Genomic DNA, 17,809 nt, shown 5'->3' on the forward strand with positions numbered 1-17,809 from the left:
TAGCACAGTCTGACTGAAACCAAGCCTTTGATGTCCAGCACTACTTTTGAGGTCACAGTGCAGAAGAGTCCGTTGCGCTGAATAAGGGTGGGAGGCAAACGTGTTGGTTGGTGTTAGAGGCACAGGCTGCTGGAGAGGTGCTCTTTTTGCCTGAGGCTTCTGACTGAGTTGCTGGATCACCTATTATGAGTCAGCCTTAGTCAACTTAGCCATTCCCTAATTTTCACAGTTTTCAATTAAGGTGTAGTTTCACAGTCATCTTAATCTGATCTAAGATGGGTGAAAGAGGATGTCTCCTTTCCCTCACTCTCCTTGTTTTCTCGTTAGATGGCACAGCCAAGAAACCACATTGTTAGTACTTCCCCTGCAGCGCAGCATTGCAGGGGACTGTCTGATATGAGCGCACGTTGATCCTCAGATACCATGTTCTGTTTTCCTGCAGCCTCAACGTATGCTCATTAAGAGGTGATTTGTTCTTGCACCTGGGACCTGGCTCTTTATTCCATTTACTTGCAGAAGTTTTGTGCAGTTTAAGTTGCTTGGGATAGAAGGGATTTCAGGCCTGTTGGATGGTTGCTTGTCAGCTGGGCTTTGCAGATGTCAAACACTGTATCTTCCCTTCATCTGCCAGACTGTGCCAAGATAGCAATTTTGAAATGCTCAGTGGCTGAGGGCTGCCCTTCTGCTGTCATTTTCTGAAGCTGGATGCAAGTGTTGTCCCTGAATAAATTCTTTACTTTGGCAAATGAAAAGCTGGAAATAATTTACGAACTTGAAGCTCCTCCCTTCTAAGTATTCTGTCAGCTCTGCCAAGGAATGGCTTTGGGAAGGACTGTAGCGTTTCTAAAATCTGGCCTTCATTACAAGGGATTTTTCTAAGCGGGTTGTTGGCTTGATTATTTTTTCCCCTGAACATGCCATGTAAATTGAATACTGATGTACAAATTCTATTTTCATAAATACGACCTTTTATATCTGAGTCTACGTTGGTTATAACCTTCAGTGTAATGTAGAACAATTTTCTCATTAAAATGAGAATCTGTGGTGATACAGGAGGGATTGTGGGATACTTCTTTTTAAGGGATCTTTCTCTTCAGAATTAGGACAATGCCACACAAAAAGTTAATGCAACATGAATGTTGCATAAAGCTCATGCTGCTCACTCTTCACATGGCTGAATATAATTCTTAGTGATTAAAAAGGCCTCTGCTGCTCAGATCAAAACCCCTTTTGTACTGTGTATTCCATTGTATTTGTAGTCGTTACACATTGGTTTCTGAAAATCTAGTACAAATCAAAGCAATCCAGATGCAGTGCTCAGTGCTTACGTAGTGTAATGGTACATTTATTAAAAGGTATCATAGAAATAAAACAATACTTGAGTGTGAGGGCCATTGTCTCCAGCAGTGGTAGTGTTTTACTTAGTAACTCCATGTCAGATGAAAGTAACATTAATAATTTACTACTTGTAAGTAAAAGCCAGTGATGCCAGTGCTTTTAAACTTAGTGGAAATAAGTATTGAACAACGTATGCATGATATTTGGATAACTGGTTCAGTTAATATTTGCATGTATTTCCCTGTAATAATTTCTGGCATGTCTCCTGATATTTCTGACAAGCACATTGTTATTAAATAATTACTACTTAATGCAGTAGATTGCTAAGCAACATTATGACATATGTAAAGCATGCAAGTTAAAACTCGTTTTTTGCGGCCATGTTGTTACCAGCATCCATTAGCATGTGTATATAAGTGATCAAACATCTTTTGCAACTCCAGTAAGTGCTCTGTCAGCTGATGAGAAGACATGACTAAATCTTTTGTTAGCACCACAGTCTCTGCAAGGCTGCTGACAGACAAAATGGGAAACAAGTATAACCAGCTATTGAGGAAATGAAATCATTTCTGGTTACACATAATGCTTGTTAATATAAAAACCATACATGGTAATTAATATTAAGGGAAATTTCCACTCATTCCCTCCAAAACTTTCTCAATTGTATTTTTGTGAAATTTAAAAGTATAACCTTAACTTTTTCCCCCCAAGTGAGCAACTTCAGAGCTTTGAAATGTTGGCATATATGAAAAACCTGGCATATTAACCTGTATCAGGAATTGTGCTTTTTTGTTGTCACTACATTTTTACTGGAAAGCCAGCACCCTTTCCTCACTTCAAGACCTGAATTCCCACTTCAGCAATTAGACTGAGGAAAATGTGTGTTTCCCTCATGCTACATAGTCCCAGCAGTCATGCGACCAGGACAAATGCATTTGTTCTATGTTGCATGAGTTAACTTCATAGAAATTGTGTAGGTCTCCACACAAGTGCCTGAAGAAATGCTGAACACCACTGGCCTTGTGGAGTAATACATGCTTCAGAAATGACAAGTGAGTAATGTTCTACTCAAATATTGGTTTGGGGAGCTGATTACAGCCTTCCTAGCATACATTTTTTCACGTATTTCTGTGTGTTTTTTCAAGCATACACCAGATTTTTATTTTGATTCCAGCAGATTTCAGTTTCGAGTTTTATATTATTTTTTAAATATACCAAAAAAAAACCCCAAAGCTAGGTCAAAATACTTGAAATTTTTTTTTTTTTCACCTTAAGTTTGAGGCATTAAAAATACATCGATGTTTTTTGTATAATTTATGGATTACTATAAGATACTATTCTGCATACATAATTTTATTCCCTGGCTGACCCGAGATCTACTTTCAGACTGCCAAAAAAATGATGTATCAAAAAAGTAATGGAAAAGACCTCTGTTTGATAGATCATGTAACTGTTCTGTGCAGCTTGGAACAGTACTGTTGTTGGCATAGAATTCCTAAAGACTATCTATGTGCTGACTTGCTTTGAAGTATTTCCTGTTACTTTGTACAGCTGTCTATTTCTGTAGATGCCTGTCACATCGAGGTGACACTGTTGGTTTCAATCCTGTGGTTACACCGAGCTGGCCCGTTCACACACTGAGCGGCTCATCGCCAGCGTGAGCGGCTCAATCCCTTTCTGGCTCTTTGGTCCAGTCCACTCAGCATAATGGATCTGAGATGAAACTTTTGATTCAACAGTGAGATCACTACTTCTATTCATCATTGAACTAATTATTCCTATAATTGCTTGTTTTATGGTCAGGGGAAAAAAAAAAAAAAAGCAAGAGCATTCTTTCTCCAGCTTCTTTAGATTGAAGTGAAATAAAAATTGAAAATTAGCAATCTCTGAAATTGAACTTTTCTTTGTAATGACATTTGTTTTTAGTTGTTGTTCAGCTGCTGCTCTGTCCTCAGGATGGGTACTGCCCTCATGCACCTGTGAATTTCCTCAGAAACTGCTCATGCTGGGGTCTTCCTCTGAACGACTGCAAATCAGTAACTTGTAGTTATTCTAGTGAAAGTGGCTCATGGAGAGTGGTTCTGCACTTTTATTAGTTGATCAAACTGGCTTTCTTTTAATGCTTACCAGAGAGGTTTTCAGCAGTTAAGATTCATTAGCACTATTAATTGAGAAATGATGACAAGGAGCATCCACCTCTTATCATCTGTGCCTTGTTTTTTTCCTGCAGATTTATTGGTTTAAAGATGGAAAGCAAATTTCTAAACGAAGTGATCACTACCGAATTCAAAGAGAACCTGATGGAACTTGCTCACTGCATACTGCAGCCTCCACCCTGGATGATGATGGGAATTACACTATTATGGCTGCTAACCCACAGGTAAATGAAGGTTTGGCTCCAGAGCAAACGTGCTTCTGGACATAAATTCTCAGAAAACGATCTCATCTTACGTATGCATGATTTAATTAAATGATGAAGTCACCATAAAGTATGTAAGTTCGATTTCTGTTTTCATCTTGCATCAGTAGGGTGGGACCTTTCTACCTCCAAGAGATTAGCAACTCAACAGCAGGTTTTTTTCCTGTGGTTTGAGGTTTCAGAGGGGGGAAGGGTGTTGTTTTTTAATTAGTCTTCCACCGTTTGCTTCAGCTGATAACATCTCAGTATCCTAACTGAGCATACATTCTTTAAAAGGAGGGGAAAAAAAATCCAGTTTACATGCAGAAGTAACTCAATCCAGCAAGTTAATTTTTCTTTTGTTGACAGTACTCGCTGGCTGAGGCCAACTTTTTTTAACAAGTGGGAGTATATCACACCTCAACATGTTTACATTAGTCAATTCTGATTGCAATTCTGAAAGGCAAAATATTCTAGCCCCTCATATGTAGCAGGGGGAGGTCTCCTACATTGATACCAGAATCTTAAGCAACATTTTTCTGACCAGAGATTACAAAGCCAGTAACGGCTTCGTAATATTATTTGTTCTTCGCAGACCCAAAGAAGAGCTGAGTTATACAACAGAAACCTACTAGTGGATTTGACATAGCTAAACTTATAGTTCACATATCTGATTGAAGCAGCTTTTCCAATCCACTTTTCCTACAGCGCAGCAAATTGAGGGGAAAGGCTTGCACGTGAGAAATCAAGGCAGGAACATAACTTTAGGGAATGTAATGAATTATTTTATTCCATAGCACCAAACATCTTGCCAAGACCCAGCCTGCAAGTAGAATCACACTGTAAAATAACAAACTGTATCACTGAGACAGAGTTTAATCTAAGCAGGCGTGTTGTGCTCTGTTGTGAGTGTTGCTAGGGTTACCTAGCATGACACTGCCATTTCGGCCTTGCTCTCTCCCTGCCCAGCCTGCTCACCCTGCAGCCTGCTTGGGAGCGCGTGGGACTGTGCACGCAGATGACACGCAAACAGCAGTTTCAGGCTGGAGTCCACAAACTGCAGTGCTTAAATCTAGGGAGTTTAAACATTATATCTACATACACAAATAACAGAAATAAAAAAATAATAATGAAATAGCATAAGGCCGAAGGAATTTGTCAAGCTGGGAGCTTTTACACAGAGATGACCATTGTATTATAGCACTTGGTACTATTTAAATTGAGGAAATTCGCAGCAGGTTTTCAAGTGATAAATACATACATGCTAGGAAGTCAATCCTGTTCATCTTCCTGTAATTGCTGTGTTAGTGCATGTACAGAACTTCCGTAGGTGGTGCTACTGGGTGACCCAAAGTCTTAGAGAACCTGGTGAATAAACTGTCTTTGTATTTGGGCATTGGATTCTGTCCCTGAATATTTAGAGCCTACTTTTTAGCATTTGTTACTCTGGATACTGCCCATTTAATGAGCTACAGCAGTAACCCACAATGATCAGGTCTGGTCATTGATGACCCTAGTTTGTTAGTGGTTGTTTAGATGTACTAAAATGAGCTGGTTTTGTATTGTTCCTAGTTTGGGGATTGAAAAAGCAGTTTTGTTAAATGATAAAATTTTGCATCTGTGCTTTTTCCCCCTCTTTGGAGAAGAACCAGAAGTATCCTCCTCTGGCTCCCCTAAACAAAACATCTGTTTCACCAAGCCTGTTTTATTCTTTCTTTACAGTGTAATTCCCAAGCAAACATACTTATCTCTTCTACTATTTGCTTGCTTTTACTATGCGTTTAACAGTACAATGGAGGCAAAGAAGGGCTGTGAGTTAATGTACTAGCCTTTCACACTCAAAGATCTGGATTCCAATTCTTTTAAGTCATCCTGAGTGGAAATAATTTTGGCATTGCCTCCTCAATTCTAATGGAAAGTTGTCCACATCTCAAAGCTATCACAAACTTAGGCAAATTTGGCAGCCTTTCCTTAAGAAAAGTGAAATGTGTAAATATAAAGGAGGCTACACCAGGAGTTCTGATGGACTGGTAGATATTTGCTGTTGCTGTGTTTTCATCATTGCTATTGGAACCACCAAGCTGCAAAGCAAAAAGGCATGTTCTTAGCTGATAGATACTGGTTTTATTAAAGCAAAGGATTCAGTTCATTAAAGCTCTGCCAGTTTATGCCACATCACAATCTGGACTAATATTACAGGATTTATGTATGTAACATGAATTGTTGACACACCTTGGAAACACTCCGTGGTAGTTAATGCGAAAGGCATGTTCTTAGCTGATAGATACTGGTTTTATTAAAGCAAAGGATTCAGTTCATTAAAGCTCTGCCAGTTTATGCCACATCACAATCTGGACTAATATTACAGGATTTATGTATGTAACATGAATTGTTGACACACCTTGGAAACACTCCGTGGTAGTTAATGCGCCATCGCCTGTGATGTAAAGCGCAGTGATCTGGATTAAGGTTCTGACACACCTCTGGGGCTTGCAGTGGGATTTGCCATTTAACTTAATCCAGAGCAAACTCACCCCGGGCCTAGACAAACATAAAACCTTGCCTGTGTTAGGCCTTTATTTATAGGTTACGTCCCCCCCCTTTCTGTGAGCTGTATGGGCTTGACTTGAGTCCTGATTTTCACCTTCTTTTATGCCGTTCTCTCCACTTCTTCACAGTATGCACTCATAGTCCTCAGTCTGGATTTCCCTTATTTTCTAGGCCATCTTCTCATTAATTAGTTCCAGCTCATTGCTTTCTCCTTATTCATCCCATGACTTTTTCAACTTTTGGCTTGCTGCTTGTTCTTCCTTGTCCAATTTCCTTACTGTCCTTTGTTTTCATTTGTGATGCCTTCACGTATTGGGATACACAGAAATTATCCCAAAATGTGTGAATTCATCACCTGCTAGAAAAAGATTAATATGCAGTGGTGCCTAAAATAGAAACGTATTTGTTCCAGATGTTTTAAATGGTCTTGTAACACAGAAAAGAAAGAAGGTTTTGCTTTAGAAATTGCTGCACGTCATGCACACTGGCTAAATGCAAGTATTTGCCTTGGGGACAAATGGGTAATGGGAATAAAAGTGGGACACAGAGACTTCATTTCTACCAGTCGAACAGTAACGCAAAAGTTGTTGCCACTTGAAGGCTGCTTGTGAAGCTGCTTTTCAATGGGTTGTTAATGAACAACCATCTGTATTCCTCAAATTACTGTGGCAGAAATATTTGTCACTTATATGCTGACAGACTTGACCGTGGAGCTCACCGCTTAGAACTGAAATACACTGCAACACTGATGTGGATGTTGCCTTAGTGCTGCAAGCCCAGGGGCCAGAGAAACAGATGGACAGCTATACATTTATCAAATTACTTTATAATTTTAAAAAGTTATTTAAGTTATTGCATTGTTATATAAAAGTACATAAACTTTTACTACAGTGTTATTTTTTTATACATGGCTTTTACATTTTTATCTCTTGTGTCTATTTATTAATACCACCAGATTCTCTTCTACTATTTGCTTGCTTTTACTATGCGTTTAACAGTACAATGGAGGCAAAGAAGGGCTGTGAGTTAATGTACTAGCCTTTCACACTCAAAGATCTGGATTCCAATTCTTTTAAGTCATCCTGAGTGGAAATAATTTTGGCATTGCCTCCTCAATTCTAATGGAAAGTTGTCCACATCTCAAAGCTATCACAAACTTAGGCAAATTTGGCAGCCTTTCCTTAAGAAAAGTGAAATGTGTAAATATAAAGGAGGCTACACCAGGAGTTCTGATGGACTGGTAGATATTTGCTGTTGCTGTGTTTTCATCATTGCTATTGGAACCACCAAGCTGCAAAGCAAAAAGGCATGTTCTTAGCTGATAGATACTGGTTTTATTAAAGCAAAGGATTCAGTTCATTAAAGCTCTGCCAGTTTATGCCACATCACAATCTGGACTAATATTACAGGATTTATGTATGTAACATGAATTGTTGACACACCTTGGAAACACTCCGTGGTAGTTAATGCAGCAGGCGCCATCGCCTGTGATGTAAAGCGCAGTGATCTGGATTAAGGTTCTGACACACCTCTGGGGCTTGCAGTGGGATTTGCCATTTAACTTAATCCAGAGCAAACTCACCCCGGGCCTAGACAAACATAAAACCTTGCCTGTGTTAGGCCTTTATTTATAGGTTACGTCCCCCCCCTTTCTGTGAGCTGTATGGGCTTGACTTGAGTCCTGATTTTCACCTTCTTTTATGCCGTTCTCTCCACTTCTTCACAGTATGCACTCATAGTCCTCAGTCTGGATTTCCCTTATTTTCTAGGCCATCTTCTCATTAATTAGTTCCAGCTCATTGCTTTCTCCTTATTCATCCCATGACTTTTTCAACTTTTGGCTTGCTGCTTGTTCTTCCTTGTCCAATTTCCTTACTGTCCTTTGTTTTCATTTGTGATGCCTTCACGTATTGGGATACACAGAAATTATCCCAAAATGTGTGAATTCATCACCTGCTAGAAAAAGATTAATATGCAGTGGTGCCTAAAATAGAAACGTATTTGTTCCAGATGTTTTAAATGGTCTTGTAACACAGAAAAGAAAGAAGGTTTTGCTTTAGAAATTGCTGCACGTCATGCACACTGGCTAAATGCAAGTATTTGCCTTGGGGACAAATGGGTAATGGGAATAAAAGTGGGACACAGAGACTTCATTTCTACCAGTCGAACAGTAACGCAAAAGTTGTTGCCACTTGAAGGCTGCTTGTGAAGCTGCTTTTCAATGGGTTGTTAATGAACAACCATCTGTATTCCTCAAATTACTGTGGCAGAAATATTTGTCACTTATATGCTGACAGACTTGACCGTGGAGCTCACCGCTTAGAACTGAAATACACTGCAACACTGATGTGGATGTTGCCTTAGTGCTGCAAGCCCAGGGGCCAGAGAAACAGATGGACAGCTATACATTTATCAAATTACTTTATAATTTTAAAAAGTTATTTAAGTTATTGCATTGTTATATAAAAGTACATAAACTTTTACTACAGTGTTATTTTTTTATACATGGCTTTTACATTTTTATCTCTTGTGTCTATTTATTAATACCACCAGATGCTCTTACCTCTTACATGGTGAGTTCTGCAGAGCCCTGGGGGCCAGGAGTTCTGGCTGCAGGCAGTCCCATTCCAAACTCCTTGCCCTAGTACTTGTGGTCAACAACCTGTATTCTAAAAAACAAAACAAAAAAAGGGAACCAAATACAATAGAGCTCATATTTTATTTGTCATTCACTGAAAAAAAACTAGGATGATTGACCTATCTCCACCAGCATACCTGTGGGCTTCAGTGCAGTTCCGACCCTCCAGCCAAGCTTGCTCTTCAAAGAGGACCCTTCAAGTACTTGTAGAATTCCTTTGTTTTTATTACAATCATGGAGGGGGTTTTTGAGCAGTGGTTCCACCAGATCAAGTGGCTCAATCCACTTTGGAGACAGCAACTCTGTCATTAACAGCCAACACTTACCAAGTGCTATAAGTCAAGATCTTGAACTAATTGTCTTTCTGTCCACTTGCCATACACAGAAAGACCTCTGTTTTAAGGACTTAATTACTGGTGGTACTAATAGTCTTTTTTAAAAGGAAAACTTCCAGGTGGAACATTTTAACCATGACAGTGTAATAGTTACAATTATTCCAGTCTTTTCTGTGTTAAGAGCCCAAGATGATAAAACAGTTTTGTATCGGAAGGTATCTTCACAAATGTTTCTCAGTGAGTTAGTGAAAGAAGCAATTGTGTTACAGATTCTGTAACAGGTGAGGGAGAAAAAGAAGGGGGAAAAAAAAAAAAAGAGAGAGAGAGAGATCAGGTTGAACATTTATTAGTATCACATACTTTGTCTTTTAACGTTCCTCTTCTCCATCTTCTTAACAGGGCAGAGTAAGCTGCACGGGCAGGCTGATGGTTCAAGCTGTAAATCAAAGAGGCCGCAGTCCTTGGTCACCTTCTGGTCAGCCTCACATAAGAAGGTAATTGATGGTCTTTTGGCTTTTTTTTTGTTAATTTTAATAATATGCGTTTTGCAAAATTATTATTGTAAGCTAAAGAATGTGAAGTAAGAAGTTAAAAGTATGGCATTCAGGAAGAAATGTGACCTCTGCTATATAAACATTTCTGCAAAGTTTGGAGACATATAAGAAACCTCTGAAAAGACATGACTGTTAGTATCTTTAATTTTTCTGTCTCACTCTTTTCTTTGTGATGTTCAGTGATTACTCCTTACCTCAAATTACACTACCAGCTGTCATGTTTGTTTAAAACATCTCATCTGACTAAAATTGTACCAGAAAGCTGTTACTTTCTGCACCTTCTAATAAGTATTCATTAGAGAAATGGCAGAAATAACTGCATGCCAAAGAAGTTTATTAGATTTACTTTAGAAATAGTTTAGTATTTCAGTGATTTCAGTTCAGATTCTTTTAAGGAATTATGAGTCAGAAATAAAGCATTAAACTTATCTTTGGTGAGTTTACAGTTATTCACATACGAAGCTTTGGTTTATGTTTTTGGACCATATAAGGGAATTTTCCCTTCAAACTTGTTTTTTTTCCATTACCCAAAGCATTTCTGAGGCTGTTTAGCACAATTTAGTCAGCTTTAGACAATACTAAAAAATGCATTTTGGTTACCCAAACAGAACTGCTTTCAAGGGAGTATGAGGGCTCTGGTTCTGGATTCTGCTGTGATGGGCCACCTTTAATGGCTCCAATGGCCATAGAATCTCAACATTGTACAACTGTAATATATAGAATAGATGTAATTACATAGTTGATACGCAAATGATTCCTGTAACTATTAGTAGTGGTAGCAGTACGTACTGTAGAACAGCTGCATGTAAAGCAGGCTCTCTTCCTCCCATCTGGTAACTAGAAAGTCTTAGGAAGTGAGGTTGTTGGTTAAAAAGAATGTAGTAGTCTTGTTCCTGGACGGAACAAACTGGCCTTCCCACAGTCCTGAAAGCATTTCCCAAGGTCTCTCTCTTGCTGAGGTGTCCTACCAGCTCCACCTCCAACACTGCACATTTAGGCCTGTTAAGCCTAAAGCTCAGGCTGCTTATGGAATGGAATACCCTGTTATCCCTGCAGTGTGACAACAGCTGAAAAAAAGCTGTGTCCTTTTGGCATACAGTCAATAAGGCACTTGACACCTGCAAATAATGGGTAAAAATTATTAACCTAATGAACTTTATGACTGGTTACACTGTTGACAAGCTTTTTCCTGAAGTATTTTTAATCTCATAGGAAATGCATTCTGGCAGAACTCTTTTTTCTCATCTTCGCTATGTCACTGACATTTTAAAACACTCTTTATAGTCATTATTTCAATTTGATGTATTTTCCTGAAATTTGCTTAGGTTGCAAATATTACCTTCTTAGCATTGCTTTATGGGCAGGAGGAACTTTTGAACTGTTTGACATGTACAAAGCTTGGACTCAATCTCTCAGATGACATAGTGGCCAGTGCTGTAGCACCTAAGCCGTGCACTGCAGCCACAGCACCAAACACATAATCTTAAAAAGCATGAGATCTAAGCAAGATTTAAAAAAAGAAATATTCCTATTGCCTCTGCTCTCAAGTAGAGAATTAATTTAAACTTAATCTCCTTTATCTCAAATTAGTGATCATTATCATATGGTCAGTCATAGTCTTTCCTAGCTTCTTGCTCACAGAAATTCCTAGTGCATTGCACCACACCAACCTGTGGAGTCTCCCCTGGACACATTTAGTACATATCGTTAGTATTGCTGAAAATAATCCTTCCAATTTAATACCCACATCACAACTATAAAGAACCCACAACTAATCCAAGGGTATTCCAATTTATTGCAATTTGTCATTCCTAGACATCTGAAGTTCTTGGCTCTATTAATTTCATTATTTCTTTAAAACCACAAATTGTTTTAGAATTAAAATAGTCCTAGTTTCACCTCTCAAGGTAAAGGCTTAAAAATTGTCTGCAATTTTAGAGGTAAATTTACAAAAAAAGTTTAAAAATGCATTATTTCTTAACTCTAGACTAAACAGCATCTGATTTAGGTTTCTTTACAGATGTGTCATTTTTAAAACTTAGTTTTCATGATTCAAGAACATATTACCAAACCCCCCCATATTTGGCCACAAATTCTTAACGTTTTTGTTTCCCGTTTCATTTGGTTTAATGCCCCCCTGGTTTTGACTAGTGCTGCCTTTTTATGCAGCTGCAGCAGTGATATGGTGGCTTTCAGGCTTTTCACACTTCTGTGGTGCTAGTAACCTGTTTAGCTCAGCCTTGCAAGACATTAAGAAGCCCTAGTTATTTATTGGGTCTTTATTGGAGTCTTATCAATAGTATCTAAACAAGATGAGTGTAAATACCACAAAGGCAGATTTTACATGGGTTGCTTGCACTCTGTAGCACTCACTTGACTAGATACCATAATTTCTAGTTGGTCTATCAGAGCATATGGAGCATAGGAAGTTCAAGGTGAATATCCGAAAAAAATTTTTTATTGTGAGAGTGACAGAGCACTGGAACAGACTGCCCAGGGAGGTCGTGGAGTCTCCCTCACTGGAGACATTCAAAACCCACCTGGATGAGTTCCTGTGTGATGTACTCTAGGTGACCCTGCTCTGGCAGGTGGGTTGGACTAGATGATCTCTCGAGGTCCCTTCCAGCCCCTAGGATTCTATGATTCTATGATTCTATGAACTAATTGCCTGAAGATACGAGTATAGTTTTTCTTTATTACTATCTGTCTTCCATCCCATCTACATGCACAAGGTATGTTTGTCTGGAAAAAACAGTTAGAACCTTCCCAGCTAGAGCTCAGGGTTGTCTATGAGCTGTAGTGCAGGAACTGCTGAAGTACCTTTAGGCAGCTTGGAGTGGCAAAAAAAGTTAGGCGCTTAAGACCTGGATTTAGATACCTGAATAGTTAAGATAAGCTTTTCGTGTGTGCGAAGGTGCCAGTCTGCATTGCCCATTTCAGTGTCCATTCCTACATTAATAAGCAGTATGGGCTACATTGCCTCCCCCCTTTAGTTATAGCTGTGGAAAGCATGTGATGATCATTAAAAGTCAAAATGTATCTATTTATGACAGATCATACTCTAGGAAAAGTGATGACTGGTCAGAATTCAAACAGCACAGTAACAGAAGGACAAAATAAACCAAATCCAAGCAATTCTAATTAAACATAACCCCATGGAACAGAGTGTGCAGCGAGAGTGTTTATTTTCCATGATGTAGAAGAGCATCCTGTTTTCCAAATATAAGTTTGAAGGTGTAAAGAAATGCCCCTGGGCAACGGAAAACACAGTATAGCCACATACACTGCAGATACTGGCCAAAACAGAAACACTGGCAAAAGTTACCGGAAAATAGAACTCAGAAAAGAGAGAATTTCACTGTAAAGTGTCATTGATAAAAGGTATCTTGGAGGTTATTTTCGTAGCTCCTTTTTGCTGAAACAGGATGTTATTGTAGGCAGCAGTTGGCTCCAGAATGGAATCCCTTGGAGCTGATCAGGCAAGGACAAAAACAGATCTAAGAACAGATCTAAAATTTTGTTTCGATTACGAGTTTCTTTGATTACAAATCGCTCAGATGGAATAATGTTAATTTTAGTTGGGAAAAAATCTAGTTAAACACAGAACCACTTAGAAAAAAATTTGATAGATTAAATTAAGAGGCAGGAATAGCCAATGTGGAAAATGGATTAAATGATATTGTGGAAGGTTAAGGTAATTGATACTGTTTTTAGGGTCAGGAGATTTTTTGTTAATCTATTTACAGTACATTTATGAAGAACAATTTAAGAACCAAAGATTTTCTTCCTATTGCACACAAATTCTCATTGTTTTGACACCACAATCTGGTGGCTTTGAAAATGTTTGAGAATATCTCAAACAAAAAACCTGTTAAATAAAGAAAAATATCCACAGCACTTCAATCCACAGAATTTTCTGTATGGTTTTGAGTAGTGCAGAACAAGAGGAGATTAAAAGTAAGTCTAATGTGGCAAGCCTCTTCTCAACTGAGATGAGTTTAGCTTTTAGGTGCTGTTATTTTCTGAAACATGATTAACTAAAGTACCTGCACTCTCTGGCGTAATCAGTAACAGTGGAGTGTTTAAATATGCAGGACACTAGAAATGGGGAACTGAAGCTACATGCCAAGGCCTACTGACTTATTTTATTTGTATTTCAGTGATTTAAAGACTAAACAAACATACTATCCTTTATAAATACATAATTATTGCAAGCAACTCTGTAGCAAGATTATTTTCCAGATTATATTTTGCCACAACATGTGAATTAAGTGAAAGTAATTAGTAAGTATAGTGTTATAATTATCTCAGTCTGAGCCAAAAGCTACCAGTGTATGTGTGTAAATATGGAGTGATTATGGTATATGTCAAAGAAGTGATTCAGAATTCAAGGCAGTCTTACCTTATTTTGGTTCTTCTGATTTAGCAGAGAAAAAAAAATAATTTACCTTTATTTCATGTTATTTTAAGACCACGATCTCGGTCAAGGGACAGTGGTGATGAAAATGAACCAATTCAGGAACGATTCTTCCGGCCTCATTTTCTGCAGGCTCCTGGAGACCTGACTGTTCAAGAAGGCAAACTCTGCAGAATGGACTGCAAGGCAAGTATCACACTTGGGGTAGCAGCAGCTTTTCAGTAGGATTAGCTGACTCAAAAAACAAGATTGTTTATTTTAAAAGCTATTTATTTTTCCTATTGGCACTTTCACTGACTGTCAATAGGTTGATTCATCTCCCTTTTTACGAGCAACGACAATTTGTCCCCCTCTCCAGTGAAGCTGCTTCAGGCAAATTTTATACCTTAGGGGAAACTGATTTTTGCTACTCTGCTATGCTGGGGTGTGGAGGGAAGCAGCACACACTGTAAGACACACTGCTTCTCTGTTTTAAGCCCTTTTACTACTTGAGTTTCGATCCCCCATTGAAGTTTCAAACAATATAATCTTGATTTATGACTTTGCTGAACAGATTTAATTAAGGTTTAGATTACCTCTGTTTACTTAATGCTGGTATATTTAGGAGAAGAAGCTATTTGTTTTCAAGTAGTGCCCAATGGCACAGCTTTCATAAGTACAAGACTTGTTCACACAGACCAAGCACTAGCTAGTGCAGGCAGAGCTGTCACTTGGTTACACCTAAGAGGAGTGGAACTTAGTAATTTGTCAGCTCATACTTGTTTGTCTGCAAGTTTTCCACATGAAGTTAATCTAGAAAGGACTATCTTCTCATTCCATGTGAAGAGCAAACAATAAAAAATAAAGACAAAAGGTGTCACTGTGCCTTTTGTTTTGCAATGTATTATTATTTAGCTTCTATCATATCGAAACACTGATCTTTTTTCAGTCACGCCCATAAGACATCATGGAATTCAGGGAGTTGGCCAGAAAGTAAGTAAATTAATACAACTGAGTCAATGTGCAATTCAGAACAGAATTAGATCTTTAAATCTTGTGGTACACCTGCAGTAGCAAACAAAACTAAGCTTCTCTGAAGGAACAAGTCAGGACGCCTCTGGTGTTTTGTATGGCTAAGACCATTTCCCATTATTCTGTTTACACTTCAGGTTAGTGGATTACCAACTCCAGATTTAAGTTGGCAACTTAATGGAAGACCAATTCGGCCTGATAGTTCTCACAAAATGTTAGTGCGTGAGAACGGTGTGCACTCCTTGATCATAGAACCAGTCACAGCCAGAGATGCTGGAATCTACACGTGCATTGCCAGCAACCGAGCTGGTGAAAATACCTTCAGCCTGGAGCTCACTGTTGCAGGTAACATCTTCGTGCCATGCTTCCACACTGAGCACTGTAGGGTTAACTCTGAAAAGGAAACTGTAAGCGGCATCAAATGAGATGGTTGAGTGGTGGGGAGGGGTGTTAAGAAAAGGAAACCTGGCAGTAATAGAACCGTAACATAGTTATAGGTGGTACATTTATGTTGTGGCCTAAGTTGACTGACAGATAAGCCCTATGTGCACACTTGAGGAGAGCAAGAGAGAGAGCGAAAGGGCTGTTGCTACAGCTGAGTCCACGAACCAGACTGTTTACATGAATGGGGTTTTTAACAGCAATTTCTGTTTCTGTTCAGGTAGCTGGTATGAGGTGATCTGTGTGTTTCACAGCATGTCAGACTAATGCCATTTGAAGCCTTCTGGTAGAGCTGTTCCTTCAGTAACTAAAAGTCCATCCTTTCATGGAATATAAAGAAGCACTGTTTAACAAGCATCGTCCAGCCAGTTTACTGAGTCTTCATGCTTTGCATTTCAGTTCTTTTGGGGAAGGGAGCAAACCACTCAGTTCTCTTAGCACTCACTTCTTCCCTATTAAATACTGATGTGACTGTCTTCTTTGGATGAACCCGGATTGGACTTGGTGATTAATGAAGGCAACACTGACGTTTCCCACATCAATTTAGAATTTTCATTATTGTTTTTTAACATGTTATTGTTGCTGAAAGAAAGGCTGTGTTTTCAGATTAGTGTCCACATGACCGAAATCTTTATTTTCACAGCTAAGGAAGTACACAAAGCACCTGTGTTTATAGAGAAGCTGCAAAACACAGGTGTGGCAGAGGGATTCCCAGTGCGACTGGAGTGTCGAATCTCGGGGGAACCATCTCCTCAGATATTTTGGAAGAAAGAGAACGAATCACTTACATACAACACTGACCGAGTGAGGTTAGACTGACTTAAAATAATCTCCCCATGTACTATGTAAAAGAAGATTTGTCCTGTAACACAAATGAAAACCTTGAAGGTCTTAAGAATGCTTTGTGTGAACAGCAGCTCATAACTAGTTACTGTAGCATTTTATTACATTTACTCAAACTTGCAGCCAGCCTGGTGGCTGATTTGGAATTAAAATATTAATTCTATTTTTCAGCCTTGGACTTAAATTAACTATCTTCAGGCTTTAAGATGTGGAGTAGTTTTTCTCTTGTAGAACAAAGACTTACAGAAATTCACTGGTGAAAACCTAGGCTCCTACATAAAGCTGTCTGCTTCTCAGCAGAAACCGTGATTCTGTAACTGCTGTGTAGTTAAATAAGATCCAATTTGTTTATATTCTAAGATCTACAAACTTTTTTTCAATATTTGATAACATTTTGTACAAATGTTTAAATTCAAACTCCTGACACATTGCAAGAAAAGGGATTTGTTACTGATATTGATACTGATACACCCTTGTGCTGCTTCTTTGCTCTGCACTTATCTGGTAGGGCAAGAGGCCTGTTCATTCTGTCCTTGAGTGAATCAGTGAAAAGGCGTCACTCTCGCTTTGCTGACTTGAAAGGCATTCTTTGTTTAGTCTTATGTGGGGGGGAAGAAGATGGACCGTTCCCCACAACACTGCAATAAATTATTCTAAATAACTATTTTCAGTACCTTGTTCTTCCAGTTTTTTATCCATTCCCGAGAAAGCCTGGATAAGTTCTCACATCTCTTCTACTTAAACCAGATTTCCAGATGTCTTAATCTGTAATTGTGAAAGAGAAGTTACTTCATGCATTTTTGCTTCTTAGATTTCAGTATAGGATCTTAAACTGCCCAAATATTCAAGAACACTCAAGGTTTTATTTTCCACTTGCGAATTTCAGAGGAAGTTCCACACTAATTAAAAGTGGACTATAATTAATCTGTAACTAGGATTGTTTACACTTTAAAATAGCCTACACTGTTTTGCAATTGAAATAATAACTTCCTACTTTTCTTTTGCTTAGCATGCACCAGGATAATTATGGCTACATTTGCCTGCTTATTCAGGGAGCTACAAAGGAGGATGCTGGCTGGTACACCGTTTCAGCTAAGAATGAGGCTGGGATTGTGTCTTGCACTGCCAGGTTGGATGTTTACAGTAAGTGACTTTATCATCATCACATTAAATCCCCTCAAAAGCAACATTCTGTAAATTTCAGTTTGTTCACAGAATGGTTTACATTGGTCTCTCTCTTTTTTGTTTATAGTTTCTCCTCAATAGTAAGATCCACATCAAGAC

General features: G+C 38.6%; 1 protein-coding gene across 1 annotated transcript in view; it reads left to right on the forward strand.

The window, feature by feature from the left end:
* The window catches only part of PALLD (palladin, cytoskeletal associated protein), a 185,696-nt gene that overhangs the window by 166,309 nt on the left and 1,578 nt on the right, over positions 1-17,809 (forward strand). The window contains exons 14-19 of the mRNA XM_009995934.1: positions 3,569-3,718; positions 9,659-9,753; positions 14,284-14,416; positions 15,379-15,586; positions 16,326-16,491; positions 17,535-17,668. Coding sequence (XP_009994236.1) covers positions 3,569-3,718; positions 9,659-9,753; positions 14,284-14,416; positions 15,379-15,586; positions 16,326-16,491; positions 17,535-17,668 — 886 coding nt within the window. The remainder of the gene's footprint in view (positions 1-3,568; positions 3,719-9,658; positions 9,754-14,283; positions 14,417-15,378; positions 15,587-16,325; positions 16,492-17,534; positions 17,669-17,809) is intronic.

The sequence above is a fragment of the Chaetura pelagica genome, unplaced genomic scaffold, assembly GCF_000747805.2.
Source record: "Chaetura pelagica isolate M959 unplaced genomic scaffold, ChaPel_1.0 scaffold142, whole genome shotgun sequence".
Classification (NCBI taxonomy): Eukaryota; Metazoa; Chordata; class Aves; order Apodiformes; family Apodidae; genus Chaetura; species Chaetura pelagica.